General features: G+C 41.1%; 1 protein-coding gene across 2 annotated transcripts; it reads right to left on the bottom strand.

Annotated features, from left to right (window-relative positions):
* Positions 1–356: 356 nt before the first annotated feature.
* On the bottom strand, positions 357–14,843 carry elk4 (ETS transcription factor ELK4). Of its 2 annotated transcripts, none has more exons than XM_032550469.1 (6): positions 14,615–14,843; positions 12,499–12,713; positions 9,518–10,273; positions 8,246–8,488; positions 5,197–5,316; positions 357–5,117 (listed from the first exon to the last, which is right to left on the bottom strand). In XM_032550469.1, the coding sequence occupies exons 2-6, from the start codon at positions 12,703–12,705 to the stop codon at positions 5,019–5,021; spliced, it is 1,425 nt and encodes a 474-aa protein (XP_032406360.1). In that variant the 5' UTR covers positions 12,706–12,713; positions 14,615–14,843; the 3' UTR covers positions 357–5,018. The 2 variants fall into 2 exon arrangements, with proteins under 2 accessions (XP_032406360.1, XP_032406361.1); XM_032550470.1 differs by having other exon boundaries at positions 8,246–8,485.
* Positions 14,844–15,084: the final 241 nt, after the last annotated feature.

Below are 15,084 nucleotides of genomic sequence, written 5' to 3'. Positions count from 1 at the left end.
CAATACTGTCATCTATCCGGCTGGAGGAAACTCTGGTCACTCCTGCATTTTGTCATCTCATTGAAAGGATTTTAATTCATAGCAATAAATGTTTATAAAGGCTGTTTATCTGTTCAAACCATTATGAGTCTTATTATTGTGGCATCTGGAAATAGAAATCATTTTGGTAATTCTAACTCATCTAAAACAAGAGAAGTTTGTTCTGATTTCACTTCAGTTGGGGAGGAAAAAAACTTCTGATTTCAACTGGATCTCAACAACATGAACCAGATCTGAAGTTTAAAGAAACCACCAGGGCTCCAAAGACCGATCAGATTCACACACACACACACACACACACCCACCCACATTAAAGCTGGTGTCAGTTAGACATTTGTTTTATTATTGGTCTGTTGTACAGAACTCCTCTAGGCTCCTCCCACATCAATATGCCACTCAAGACAAGCAGCTTGTAAACATTTTGAATAAGCATCGAACTGGACAAAACAAAGCAAAAACAGTCATTCTTTAAAAACAACTTTTTACATTTCAAGGAAAAGAAACAAGAGAGCAGATATGAAGACAAAACTAAACTCTAAGACGACTGGAGGAGAGAAAAAAAATAAGCTTTGGGATCATTTTATAGCTATTTCATAGTTTTTACTATTAAACTTACAGCAAAAGATGCTTATTCTATATATCTGTTCTATGGGTTGTAGACATTTTTATAAATATTTGTGCAAGTGCCTAATTACAAATTAGTCTTTTTTTTCCATACAAACTGTAAAACTTTAGATTTAGCTCCTTTTGTTCTTAGAAAATACAAGTGCATAATGAAGTCCTCCCTTTACGGGGAAAAAATACATTTCTTTAGTCATCAAAGGAAATCCTAGAAAAGTGACAGAATCCAATATGACAGGAACCCCCGACTCTTAAGTGCAAACGTCTGATCACAACATCTGCATGTACAATATCAACACGATATCAAAAAACAGTCAACATACAAAACAGACTTTGATTTTATCCCAATAAGGCTTTGATTCCTAAAAATAGAAAGAAAAAAAAACCCCCAACATTAATTCCCCCCAAATTACACAAAATAAAACAAGGATACAAAAAAAAACATGCACAAAGAGGAATATTAAAAAGCAGACACTGATTTACAAAAATAGAAATTATTCTGAGAATTCTATTGCATTACAGGAAAATAAATGGAGGTTACAATGATTAAAGACAGGGTTTTTTTTCTCCTATATATATATATTTATCTATACACTTTCTGAGCAAACATTTAGAGGCAGGTTAAGAAGGAACATGGCCGCCGACGTGAAGCTGGTATTTTACATGCCGAGCGCGTCAGCTCATGTCGCTGTCTGTATGTACAGTAATGCATCCAGAATTACACCGCTGCAGAGTTTTCCTCCAATTCTCTGGTTTGGTTGACATCTAAGATACGGCGTCTGAAATTTAAAATAAAATAAAAAGAGCTCTGTGTGTGAGAGAGCTTAGTGAGGCTGACCTTGAGCTTGGCTGCGGTAAGGCACCGTTTCCATCTGAGTGAGCGCGTGTCCTGCACCAACCCATCTAACCCGTCCCTGGGTTAGAGTTGGACACTTTGGTTAAAAACAGAACACACCTCTGTGGGTTTTTTTTTTAATCCAAGCACGGTGTAAACAAGCGCCACGCACGCTTTCAATGTTAGATGGCATAGAGAGGCGGGGAGTACCTCTGGAGTCTGTGTCAGACTTATGGCTTTAAAGTCGAGTAAAACGCGTGGAGTGGGCTTCAGATGGCTGATAGGTAGGCAGGGGGAAATGTTCAGGCAGCGCTCTGGGTTAAAGAACCGAAACATCACCAGCCAATCAGACGGAGAGAGAAAGAACCGAAACATCAGTACCCAACCAGAAGGAGAGAGTGATGCAGCGCTGTTGCTCTCTTTCATTTCTGGTTGCATCGAGATCTTGAATAGCGATTAATTGGATGAATTGGTTATTGAAATAACTGTAAGCTGATTTAGTGATCGATTCATCGTTAGCTCCAGTATATGGACCCAAGAAAAGGAGTTTGCTGAAAGAACAACAGAGTCAGAGCAGCAATTAAGCCAAAACTGTACAAAAAAATATATACAATTCGCATTTAAGATAAAAAAAAACTGTAATTATGTTTTACCCAGAAATCCTAAAGTGGCAGTTTTAATTTCACCTGGTTCAGACTCTGTTAAAAATAGCACCCTTGCTACCCATTTATTAACCACACTGAAAAAAGGAGAATTGTTACATGAAATCGAATTACGTTTGTCAAACTTAATTTATTCATGCCTATATAACATGACTTAACTTAATGCATGTAATTGGATAAACTTAATTTCATTAAGTCCATCTTTTTAACTTGGATCAAATGTTTCACTTTTTCAGTGTGTTGTCAAGTCAAGCAGAATCGCCCGAGTTTTTTTACATGTTGATATTAAAAGTATTTTTAGTTACAGATTCATCTTTTGCTACAAATGATCTGCATTCACTAAAGAAATGCTCTTATAAGCTCTTTATATATATATTTCTAATATTGTATAAAAGTTTAATTAACCGTCAGAATAATCAATAACTCAAATAATAGTTGCATCTTTGATGAAATTTATTGATAAAATTACCTATTAAGGAACTATTAGAATATTATCGCTTTACTTCTTAAAATTAAATCCACTTTTAATCTTTGATGTAATTTGACAATGTAGTTAAAAAAAATAATCTGATTTGATTTATGTGGCCATCTTGAGATAAGAGGGGCCATATAAATAGTTAGAGTGGGCCAGATTTGGCCCACGAGCCTTGAGTTTGACACCTTGGATTTTAAGCATTAAAGTTGAGAAGCAACTTTAAGCTACAAACTGGCCTCCACACAAATGATGCTCCGCTGTTGGACATTTCTGTGTCATTTTAGTCAATTCCGATTAAAAAAAGAAGAGAAACAGCAAATAAAATGTTTTCTGTGAGTGGTGGCTGTTTAAATTTGGAGAATAAAACCTTAGGAAAAAATATAAGAGAACAACTTTTTAGTAATATGTGTAGCTTTCCTACCATCTGTTGAAAATATCAGCCTGAATAAACGACCGACGATACATTTACATTTAAGTCGCTTTTAACGCTTTCTTGCTTCCCACAGTAAGAACTTCCACACTGAAGAATGTCTCTAGTGTCTTGAGCAGGCCTGATTCCGGCTGACTGCTCGGTGCATTTCCAGCTCAGCAGGAGAAAGAGGTCATAATGTTTTGGCTGACTGTTGGGCAAGCAAAGGTATTGCTATTTGTGGTTAAACGAAAACAAACAAAAAAAAAAACAATAAAAAAAAGCCATCAACAGTCTCGGCTTTAATTCCAGCCGTTTTGTTTGGAGCTTTTTAAACTGGAAACAGAGGGAAGACGGCAGCATCTGCTGACAAGAACGTAGACGTTCACAGGACAGATTGAATGAACGTGGAGTTGTACAAATATGCATGTGACTAAACAGATACTGAAGCAATAACCAAGTACTAAATACTACATGTATGCAGGGATGTCCAGTGCCGAACTGCAATCAAACTAATTCTAGAACAGTGCCACTGGTGGTGGCAGCAGGAGCTACGCTAGCTCTCATTTCTTCTTCTTCTACACTTTTGTTAATCCTTTTGGTTGAGGTGTTGCATTATTGTTCAATTACTCTTGCTTTTTTTACTTGTGGACAGCTAGAATGCGTAGCCGTGGCAACAATGTACTGTTTTTCCGACTAGGAGCAACTGATTAGCATCATAAAAGCTACAATAATTCCAAGCGCCGTTGAAGAGGGCAGAGAGAGGAACAGGAAGTTCAAACCATCCTCCAACATCTCTCTGCTCGGCTTGGTAACCATACGGACAGGCAGAGAGTTAAAGGGGAGTGGCCAAAGCAAATGAGGTGGATTAGCAGTGTTTGGTAACTACTGATGATGTCATCCAGGACATGTTACTGTGGAATATTGTCTTTGTCCCTGGATATTTAGCTGCTAGCATGTCATTACAGTCATAAGATGCCATGCAACAACTGTCTTTAGTCAGAGGATTTTCTAGATTTGTTGCAAGTCTGACTGCTACTGGAGATTCAACAAAATATGTTTCTAATTTGAATTTAAACAAAATGCTTCTAAGGTTCTTAACTGGATCTATAAAGATGCAACAAACAACTGCTCAGGATTTCCACAAATAGCGAGCATCAAAAGGAGTTTTTTATGGTATTAATTTTTTCACAAAATCATAGGGATCTTTTTTTTCTTGCTTTCTCATTTCTAAACAATGTTTTAAAGATCAGCTGGTGATGATAAAAAGAAAAGCTCACTCACTAACAAACGAGCCGCTTCCCTCTGTTTCCGTTCTCTGGTTTCCCTCCCCAACAAGCCGATGACACTAGTGATCCATGACAGAGAGAGAACTGCTGGTCGGTTGCCCCCTGTGGCTAAAAATGCTGTATGGCTTCTCTTTCTTCCCTAAAGAAGGCAGAACAGGTCAACATGACTGTCAGGGTGTCCATATAAGTTTCATTAAAACAAACACTCCTTTCACTCTCTGAGATCCAATCCAAATGAAACACACTGAATGTTGAGATTGGATCCTAGAAAAAAGTGTGAAAGGAGTGTTAAAACATCTGCAAAGCATAACTTAAGGTTCAGTTTGGATTATGGCCACAAGTCAGAATAAGACAGAAGGGTGGAGGTGGCGTGGGTCGGGTAGTGAGCAGCTGAGGCAGGTGTATGATCAGGTTGGAGCAACAAACGACCAGAGTCGACTCAGGTCAGAAGAACTGGTCTGGCAGCAAAGCCATAGCTGGAATCCCATTAGGTGTGAAGCAGATTGTGTCCGGTTCGGTTACCATGGAAATCCCTCTCTCCTTTTCATCTGCTGTGATCCCAAAATAAGCCAGACAAAATGAATGCATCAGGATGGCAAACAGAAAAGGGTCCTGAGGGCGTGAATACCACAAGACCAAGCGAACGCTTCAGCCTCATCCATCCGCCACACACGGGCGTGGGCCGCGTCTACGTTTTCTGGGGGTCTGGGGAAATGGGTCCGGGTGTGTTGGTCCCATCCAGGCTCTGGACTGGGATCTGGAACTGGGAGTTCAGGACCGATGGGAACTGCGACAGAGACGGAAATGATGGTGTTAAGCTTTAGACCGGAGAGAAACAGGAAGTAGAGCTGGTTCCACACACCCACCTGGAACAGGTGGGCTCCCTGACGTCTGGTGGCTGGGCTGAGGGGAGCGACAGGACTGAGCGTACTCCAGAAGTGGATGTTGGACAGCAGAGGACTGGGAGTCAACAGGAGGGTTGGAGTCTGGGAGGGACAGAAACAGACGGTTAAAGCAGGTTCTGCAACATAATCTACCAACCTGAAAACAGATTCACTTCGACCACAAACTTTACATTACAGTGCTGCACTGATTTCATCCATTTTGGGAGATCAGCCAACACTTACATGCACAATGTGACCTTATCTAGCTCCACAGAGGCTGGAAAATCTGCCACTCTTCCCTTTTTTCACCCACCAGGTCACATCTGTACATCCACGGTTAACAACAGTCACCCCACTGTTGCCAACTTAGCAACGTTGTCACTATTTTTTAGCAAATTTTCTCACACACACAAAATCTGATTCGGCAGGTCAGGTCAGAAAACTGCAATCGGTACAACCATAAAACTCTATCATGGTTTATTTGGATTTTATTAAATAAACCAGCTTATTGAAGCCACAGGCTGTCAGATTAATATCAGCAGCTTAATGAGTCTGGCTATCGGCTGCCCTGCTCTAGGATGTTTATCCTCCTCATAAAAATGTCAGCGCTCATAGCTTGTTGTAAATGATTGCTGTAAAACGCCATTATATCAATGGAGCAACAGATGGCACAGAATATGCTACTGGTCTGTCTCCTAAGGACCAGCAGGGTTGGGACCGGCTCTGAGGCACAACCTAATATAGAAAGTCCAAGGTGAGGACAGACAAGGTCAGCGGGTCGGCGCAGGCCACTGTCACTTTTCTGTGTCCTGTCCTAGAGTGTCCTGATCCACTCTAGGACAGAAATGGGCCGGTGGATTTGGAACTGTCTTCCATTTGAAGTGGGGCACAGTATTCTACTAATCAGCTAATAGCAGAGCTAATTTATTTTTTTTTTTTTTTGTTAGCTCTTTAGCATTTTCACTAACTTTGAAAATGCTTAGCACACTTAGCTTCCCTTAAATGAACTTTTCTGGACAAATTCTAAAGCGGTAATTTACTTAGCTGTTTTGTAAAATTTTAGTTGAGTAAAGTTTCACATTTGCAAGGAATGGCGTGTTATGTTCTAAGTAGTATCTAACATCTAACCGCTGCAGGGCTGCACGACCTATAGCAGCACAGCTACAGACGTAACTCAGGGTAACCTAACCCAGCCTAACTACAAGCTTTATCAGAAAATAAAATTTTAAGCCTAATTGCCTAATTGTAAAATCAGACATGGTGCCTTCCTCACAGACTAAAACGTATATCATCCATTCGCAGATTATAGGCGTCTGAAACCTTTTTTCTAAACTGTTTTCCTAGTTTTTCCAACTAGAACCACATTTTGCCGCCCCCTCCTCCAAACTCACAGCTCAGGTCCAACTGTGAAGGTTCCTGTGTGGAGAGTGGAGGATGAGGAGAGGAATATTTGGTAGTGAAAACAAAGGTTTTGCACCTTCAAACCTGTTTGCGGAGGAAATGTGACAACAAAAAAAAAACTTTGTGAGAAATATCCGTTTCTTCAGAGCATCTTGTGAAAAGAAGCAGCAACAAAAGATAGAAAAGTTGTTATTCCAACTTTCTACAGTGTAATACAGGGTTGAAAAGCAAGAATTATCATTAGGTGAAACAAAAGTCATGCAAAATATCGGAAAACCACAAAATTGTGATACTTATTGCTGAATAATGTGACGATCATATCAACTGAAATTAACCCAGAATTTCCAGATTTGTCTTTTCTTCGTTATGTTTTGTGTTGATGCTTCAAAAAATAAGAGTTTCATCTTTGAAGACCATCACAGGCAAACGACAGAGACAGCTAAATGGTGGTCCTTTCCATATGTGAGCCGACAGGGAGCTTGAGCTGGAAGCCATGACCAAGTCTGACCTGAACAAGCGGATCTAATCCACTCTGACGCACAGTGCCACCACCAACAGTTAAACAGCCAACAACAAGGAGACTTTACTGCAGCTCTACTGCCCCCTGCTGCTCACCTGGGAGCTGCAGCGTCACCTTCTTACAGTCACATTTGGCTTGGACCTATTTGGAACACACTTTAAAGTGGGTTTAGATTATGAGTTAAAATAAAAACACATTCAAAGTCATATTGTTGTTTTTGTTTTCGTTTGAATAATAATAATAAGAAAACCATTAACAGGCTGCATTTTGAAATTAATTGTCGGAAAAAGGTGCCGCCTTGTCTTCATTTAGATGTCAAGCAGTTGAAAGATGTCTGAATATTAATATTAATGTATATTTGGTGTTTGATATGTTAAAATCGGGAGTTATGAGCGTTTTTAAAGGGGGTCTCAAGTATTCACGGATTTTCAGCAGTTTGCACTTTATTATATTTTTAACTTCAAACAGATTTGTTTGTTTTTTCCAGCCTGAGCTCAGAGGTTTGCTGAGAGGTTCTGCTGTCGCCTTGTGTCTCTGTTCTACTTTGTGCAGCAGGAGCTGCGACAGGAAGAACAGATGCAACAGAAGCAGGTCATGGAGAACAAACACTGACATGGTGCCAGCTCAACCTCTATGCTGATCACTCTGCAACTTTACACCAGCAGAAACCAGTCTGGTAGTTTGCTTTAATTTACCCGTCTATTTTGTTTCCACTTTTATAAATTCAATTATCACAGAAAACAACAAGTACTCAGAAAAACAAAAAAATATAGAACTAGGCAGATGTACGGTACTAAGTTATAGAAAATGTCCAACTTCATTTTATTCTGTCTGACTCAACACCTTCCAAAAGTCTTCACAAACCTTTAACTTAAAGATCTATGGAGTGCAGTGGCTTTGTCCTCAGCGCTTTTCAAAAAGAAGCGGTAAATTTGATCTACCTCTTCAAAATGGTGAAAACTTTTCTGACAAAAAAAAAAAGAATAAAAAATCGGTATCTGTCAACATTGGGATCAGCAAAACTGTAATCGGTGCATTCGGGGACACTGCACACCGACATCGGCTGTAATGTGATAAACATGGCAATGCGGCAGTATAGAGGCGTCTCACCTGGAGCATTGCTGGTGTGAGTGAGGCAGTGGGCAGCGAGGGGCTGCACAGGTTTATGGGGGAGAACTCGGACGTGGTGACGAGCAGAGCGGGCGGACTGAGCTGCAGGACCTTTGGCGGTTTACGAGTTTTTCCCAGAGCCTGAGCGCTTCCCGCGGTGTTGCTGTTCACCGAGGACGAACTGGTCTCAGTGTCCACCAGGCCGGGCTCGTCTATAAACACGCTGATGCCGCCGTCCACCTGCTGGACACACAACAGGTTCCTTTAAAAACACGGGTCACACTTCAGTCTATCAGCTGTGACAGCCACATAGGAAGATCTGCTGGTTTAAACAAACTCATAAATACGGTCAACATTAATTTGTTATTTTAATCTAGAAGTTGGCCAATATGGATTTAGATTTATCACGATATTCTGTGGAACTGTTATAATGATAAAAGTGAGAGTAAAAACTATTTACCACTTTTTTTAGGTAACTGTATGGCTGTGACTGCATGGCACAAACACAAGTAGTGCTCTTGAAAAACATTATTGTAATGCGCCTCTTCAGGACACCACACATGAAGAGGACACCAGGCGTGGTAAAGATGTGTGATTTATAACACTAAACTGCACATATACTTCCAAGTTTATAGATACTTTCACTGAACAAACAGTGGAGAAAAAAGTAAAGCTAACAATTAGAGATGCACCAATCTGATATTAATATCTGTTTCGGTCCCGATATTGAAAAATGATCTAGATTGGTTATCAGTGACAATGTGCCTGATGTAAAAGGTCAGATCTATTCAGTCTAATTCTATACTTTGTGCTCTGAGTGACATCATGCTTTATTATTTATTTTACATTGGCTGTTATACTGACTGAATAAATTAAAGTTGTTTTGTTTTTACTTGACCAAGGGTATGAAGCTATTTGTATGTTCAAGTGTGCTGTATTGGTGCAGTTAGCAAAAAAGAAACATTTTACTTTAATTCAGCTGTTTTTCTATATTTTCTCTATATTAGATCAGGATCAGCCGATACTGAACCTTGTATTGGTATCGGACGTGAAAAAAGTAGATCCGTACCTCCCTAACAATCCCAACAATACAAACAGTTTTCAGGGGTTTAACAGTTTTACCTTTTTTTTCCCCATCAATGATTTGAATTTATTGTGAGAACTATAAATTAAAAGTCTTATAAGAAGCTAATCAGGATAAATGATAAATAATTTGATAAATGCTCTGTCCTGTGTAGAAAGATGTAGAGATGTCTGCAGCAGTGTACTGGCCTTGTCGTGTGGCTGGGTCTCTGGTGTCTCCAGAGCAGCCGGTTCTGTGGACCCAGAGCCCCCCGACTCGCCGTCACTGTTGGTCATGTTTCCCTCCTGAGCGGCCTCCCGTGCCGCGCCCAGCTCCGGTAGGCCCAGGCCGGGTTCTGACTGCCGGCTGTGCTCCAGCGAGTAGACGGACTGGGGGTGCAGGGAGGAGTGTGTGCTGACGAGTCCGGCCCTGTGAGGCGGAGCCTGCAGGGAGTCCAAGCCGCTCAAGGTGGTCTCTATGGTGACTGGAGGAGGCGGCACGGCGAGCAGCTTTGGCGGGCTGTTTCCGAACTTGATGACAGATGGCGGAGCGGCTGCTGGAGGCGCCTGCAGCAGAGGGGGGGTCTCCTGGCTCTGTTGGGAGGCGGCCCTCCGCTCAGCCAGCTTCTCTGCAGGGTTTTCCACCTTGATGGACTTGAAGAGCTGCCGGCCGTTGTGCAGGGAGTTGAGATGAAACGAAGTGTAGAGGCCGGAGTGGATGTAGTCGTTTCTGTTGGACTGCTTGGTGCTGGAGCCCAGAGCGGCCGGACCCGACCCCGCCTTGGAGCGGTCGTCAGACTCCGCCTCCAGCATAGCACCGTCCAACCTCTTAGCAGCAGCAGGGAGGACTCCGCCGGCTCCATCGTCCCCCCCGTCCATCCGGGCAGCGGCGTCTCCTTTCAGGATGTCAGGGTAGGACACAAAGCGGTAGACGAACTTCTGGCCGTTCACCTTCTTTATGATGTTCTACGAGACAGAGCAGACGGAGCAGAGTGAGTCGGCAGCACCGCCTTCTGTGTGGGGCAGCTGGGTGCTTCCTGTCTGCACCAAACCCAAAGCCACAGACGTCCCAGAGTAGCATGGCTCAACGCCCACAGGGTCAAACCACAGGCAGGGTGGGCACCAGTCTACAGAGCTATTTAGGATTTCTCTGCACTAGTGGTGCAAGAAAAAAAATGTATTCTATAGTGAATCACAATTCCTAGTGTTGGGAATTCTGAATTGATTCAAAATACTCAAAAAAAAAAGATGTTAAAATTTGTAAGTTTGCATCTTTGCCGCTCGTTTGTGAGCATAGTGCATATCGAATCACATGTCCACTAGGCCACTGTAGAAGACTGTATCACCCACATAAGTATTTTGAATAATTCTTTGATTTTTTTTTTTTATTTAAGAAAAAGCCAGGCAGATAAGCTGACCTGTCACTGTCTATTTTTGCATCTTAAACAAACCTTGTGCATATTAAACTTGAATGTTAACTGTATTATATATATTTCTATTTTTTTAATGGGGTTTTCTGTGTATGTTTAATTTTTTGTGTCGTTCACTTTAATTATCCAAAAAACAAATTATTGACATCAGCTCCATTGCAATGTAACCTTATATTGATAATTACTACAAGTGTAGCCTAATAGTGGTAATTTAAGTTACAGAATTTTATGCACAAAACTATTTTTGTTTAAGTCTTAACTGATGGAATTTGATACACTATGAAACCAAATCGATCTGTTTTAACTAAATGCATTAGTTTTGTTTAAGCAGAAACTCCAGAACATTTGAACAGAAAAAGTTTGTTCTGAAATAAATATTGTTTGATTCGAATTGTGACCCTAAAAGACTGAATCAAATCGCTACAACTGAAAGATTTGCATCTCTACTCCGCAGTGAGAACTACATTCACCTTTATATTAGATGTGTTATCTTTTGATATTAATCTCTGCTAATCCACCTCATTTGCTTTTGCTGCTCCTCCTTAACCCTCTACTTCACTCTGGACAGGAAGACGGATGGAGGTAAATAAGAGGCAATGCTGGAGGAAAACCACTTGAAGGCCGTGAAAGAGTTGAATATGTGCCAGACGTTCACGTTCGATCCTAAACGACAAATTAAGATCAAAGTATACTTACAATTTAGAATGGCCCAGTCAAAGGCCAGACCAAAATCTAATTGAGAATAAGTGGCCAAACTAATGATCTTCACAAACACTCTTCAATCTGACTGACCCAGAGCTGTTTTGGAGAAAAATGTCAGTTTCCTTCTGGATATTTAAACAAAGTGAAGACCCAAACAGCTGCAGCTGCACTGACTGAAAGCAAGTCCAACCAACTTTTTCTGCTTTTTATTTATAGAAAATAAAAAAAAATATGATTTCCTTTCACTTCACATTTATGCACTACTTGGAATTTGTATGTAATCCAAACGAATTACATACAGCAGAAACCAAAAGTTTACATACACCAAATAAAAAGACGCATAAACTTTTTTCTCCCTGTCTGAAGTTAAATATTTCAATTAACCCTCATTGATACCAATATATAACTAATATAACTGTCTGATTTTGAAGACATTAATGAATAAATTATTCTAAAACAGGGCTGCACAGTGGCGCAATTGGTAGAGCTGTTGCCTTGCAGCAAGAAGGTCCTGGGTTCGATTCCCGGCCCGGGGTCTTTCTGCATGTTTGCATGTTCTCCCTGTGCATGCGTGGGTTCTCTCCGGGTACTCCAGTTCTTCCTCCCACAGTCCAAAAACATGACTGTCAAGTAAATTGGTCTCTCCCTCTGTGAACCCCGCCTCTCACCCGAAACGGTCGCTGGAGATAGATTCCAGCACCCCTACCGACCCCACTAGGGACGAAGATGTTAGAAAATGGATGGATGGATATTCTAAAACAGACATTTATAAAACAGAAATAATTTAGGTAATTCTGACGTTTGGTCTGACTGAACTACAGGCAGTGAGAAGAAGAAGAAAGGTGGATGACGTGTATGTAAACTTCTGGTCTCAGCTGTATACAAGCTGCCATTCCTTTCTTGTTGCTGTGAACAAATAGGATCAGAGTATTTCCACACATTTTAAGCGTAAACTCCTAAATGGTCATGAGAAGAATTGTGGAATTTTTTTTCTCTTTGGCATGAAACTTCCCTGATTGACCAGCTCCTGTGTAGAGGTCAGAGGTCACCGGAGCGTACCTTGTCATAGTAGTACCTCAGCGCCCTGCTGAGCTTGTCGTAGTTCATGTTGGGCTTGTTCTTGCGGGCTCCCCAAAGCCGGGCCACCTCCTCGGCCTGCAGCAGCTTGAACTCTCCTTCCTCATTGGTCCAGCAGATGAGCTGCTCGTTGCTGGAGTCCAACAGGAGCTGGAGTAGGAACTGCCACAGGGTGACAGAGTTGTCCATGTCGCTTACTGAGGAAAAAGAAAAATAAGAAAACACACACCAGACTCACAATCAGACACTAAAGCGTTTATTTCGAACGTTAAGTGGAGTCACTGCGAGTCAGTTCAGCAGCACCGTCTGATAGAAGTGTTGCCCCCACAAGATTCCCACATTGAAGGAAGGTGATGCAGTGATAGAGGAACCTGTTCAAGCAACACCAGTTGGGGTTTGTGGAGTACAGGATTAAGTCAGATAAATCTAAAAATGCCAGGTAGTAAAATGTTCATTTTTGCAATTTTTACCAAACAGAGATCTTTAAAATTAGGAGTGTGCCGGATGATCTTAAGTTTGTGTGATTGGAAAATTCTTATCAGGGTTTTAATAGTTTGGGTTTTTTCGTTGCAGTTTAGTTTTATTTAATTGTGACTTTTTGTTTGTATAATTAGGTTAGTTTTAGTCAGTATTTGATGTGTTTGCTAGTTTTCATTAGTTATTATTAGTTGAACGTTTAGTTTTTATTAGTTGAATATTGTTTGGTTTCTATAGTAGTAGTTTTAACTTTTCATACTTTAACCATTTTGAATTCTGCACCTAAAAATTAACCAGAGTATTGTATTGTGATTATGTATACATCTATTGGGTAATGAATACGCATCAGTTTTCAAAAAATTATTATTATTGAACAACCAACTAATTCTAAACGTTTTGTTGCCTTTTTGCGGACTAGCGTAAGCGCCGCCAGGAGGAATATGGAGTGCCGTAATTTGCCGACAGCTGACGTAAACTGCTTGTGTGGAGAAAAAAAATATCTATTTCACATCAGTTCAAAGGGTTATTAAATAGATTAATGAAGACAAAAACAAAGTTAGTTTTATAAAAGCACAATATAGTTCTAGTTAGTTATAGTTGTTCCCCCATTAGTTACCGTTTTTATTTTTTCACAGTTAGCAAAAATAAAATGTTCTCAATTTCAGTTTTTGTTATTTCTAGTTGCAGACTAAAAACGGTGGGAATTCTTAGTTTTGATGGGCTAGCATTATTAGTATTTGATCTGCTGACGACTGATCAGAGCCAATCAATAGCACCATTAAAAACATGCGTGTCGGTCAGTTCTCTACCAGAATGTAAGTAAACAAAACGATTCTGTCCTTTGACAGGACAGACGATGATAGAGAGTCACTACGCCCTCCCGTAACGAAACCTGCAGTCAAACATTCCATACAATATTATTATAATAATTCATTTTTGAATGGCGTCTCTGGTATTTTCGCTGCTGCATCAGAATATGACTTCTACTCGGACAGGATCCGTCAACATCTAGATGTTTAAGCTTCTTGGAATAAATCTGGCCTGACTCATGCGACATGCTTGGATGGAGAAAACCCAACCCACACACACACACACACACACGCACACCAACACACACACACACACACACTATCCAATCTGTCTCACACCGTCATGTTAAAAGCGCCGATATCAGAGGAAAATAGGACAGTGAGAAAAACTGCAGTCGGAGAAGATTACCACAGAGGGTTACATAACATATGACACTGATTGAAACCCTTATCTGTAGATATAGGGATGAAATGCTAAACGGAATGGCAGATTTGGTGCACAGTTATATCAATATGTTTTAAAGTGGAGCGATTTGTTCGTGCTGTCAGGCAACCAGCAGCTCCCCACTGTGCAGAACAGAGACCACTTGTTGATGGGGAACCCTTGGATAGTTTCGGTACCGCTAACACTGCTTAAAGGTTTCCTTCGGCGTCAGTTAATGTCCCAAATTAAAGCTCGAGCAGCTGCGGTCGCCTTCAGCGCGCGCGTACACACGGCTGAGGTGTCAAACAAATGAAAGCGCCGACGTTAACTAGCTAGCTTTTAAGTTAGCCCAGGGCTAGCTCCAAGTTAGCTCCTGTGCTAAGGTTACCTCGCTCGAAGAGCCCGCTGAATTTCTGAGTCGTCGAGCCGCGTCCAGGTGTTCCTCTGTCATCTCTGGGAAGCTCTTACAGCACCGTGGGTCGGGAAACAGGGTCCTAGCAAATGGCTGAGCGCATTCCCACTCAGGAATTCAGATTTAAAAGCATCTGGATCTCACTGACGGTATATCCTTTGACCAGGAACTGATGCTGCGTTCAATGTTCTGCGTATAAACCCAATCCGACAACTTTCTTCACAGACTTCGTGGGTGTGAAGTCCTTCCACACAGAAGCTGTTTGACAAATGTGGTTAAGTCAAAGAAGATAAGACAAGAATAGCGGCTTGAGTTTAACTATTTTCAGTAACATTATGTAATAGAAGGTTATTTGGCGATCTCATCAGTTTCACTGGTTTGGCGTTGTTTTCGCTCTGAACGATTGTAAGAACAATGCAAGTTGGAATTCCTACGATTTCAAAAGT

The sequence above is a fragment of the Xiphophorus hellerii genome, chromosome 20 (assembly GCF_003331165.1).
Source record: "Xiphophorus hellerii strain 12219 chromosome 20, Xiphophorus_hellerii-4.1, whole genome shotgun sequence".
Lineage (NCBI taxonomy): Eukaryota > Metazoa > Chordata > Actinopteri > Cyprinodontiformes > Poeciliidae > Xiphophorus > Xiphophorus hellerii.
The sequence above is the reverse complement of the archived record's forward strand: the minus strand, read 5'-3'. Positions and strand labels throughout refer to the sequence as shown.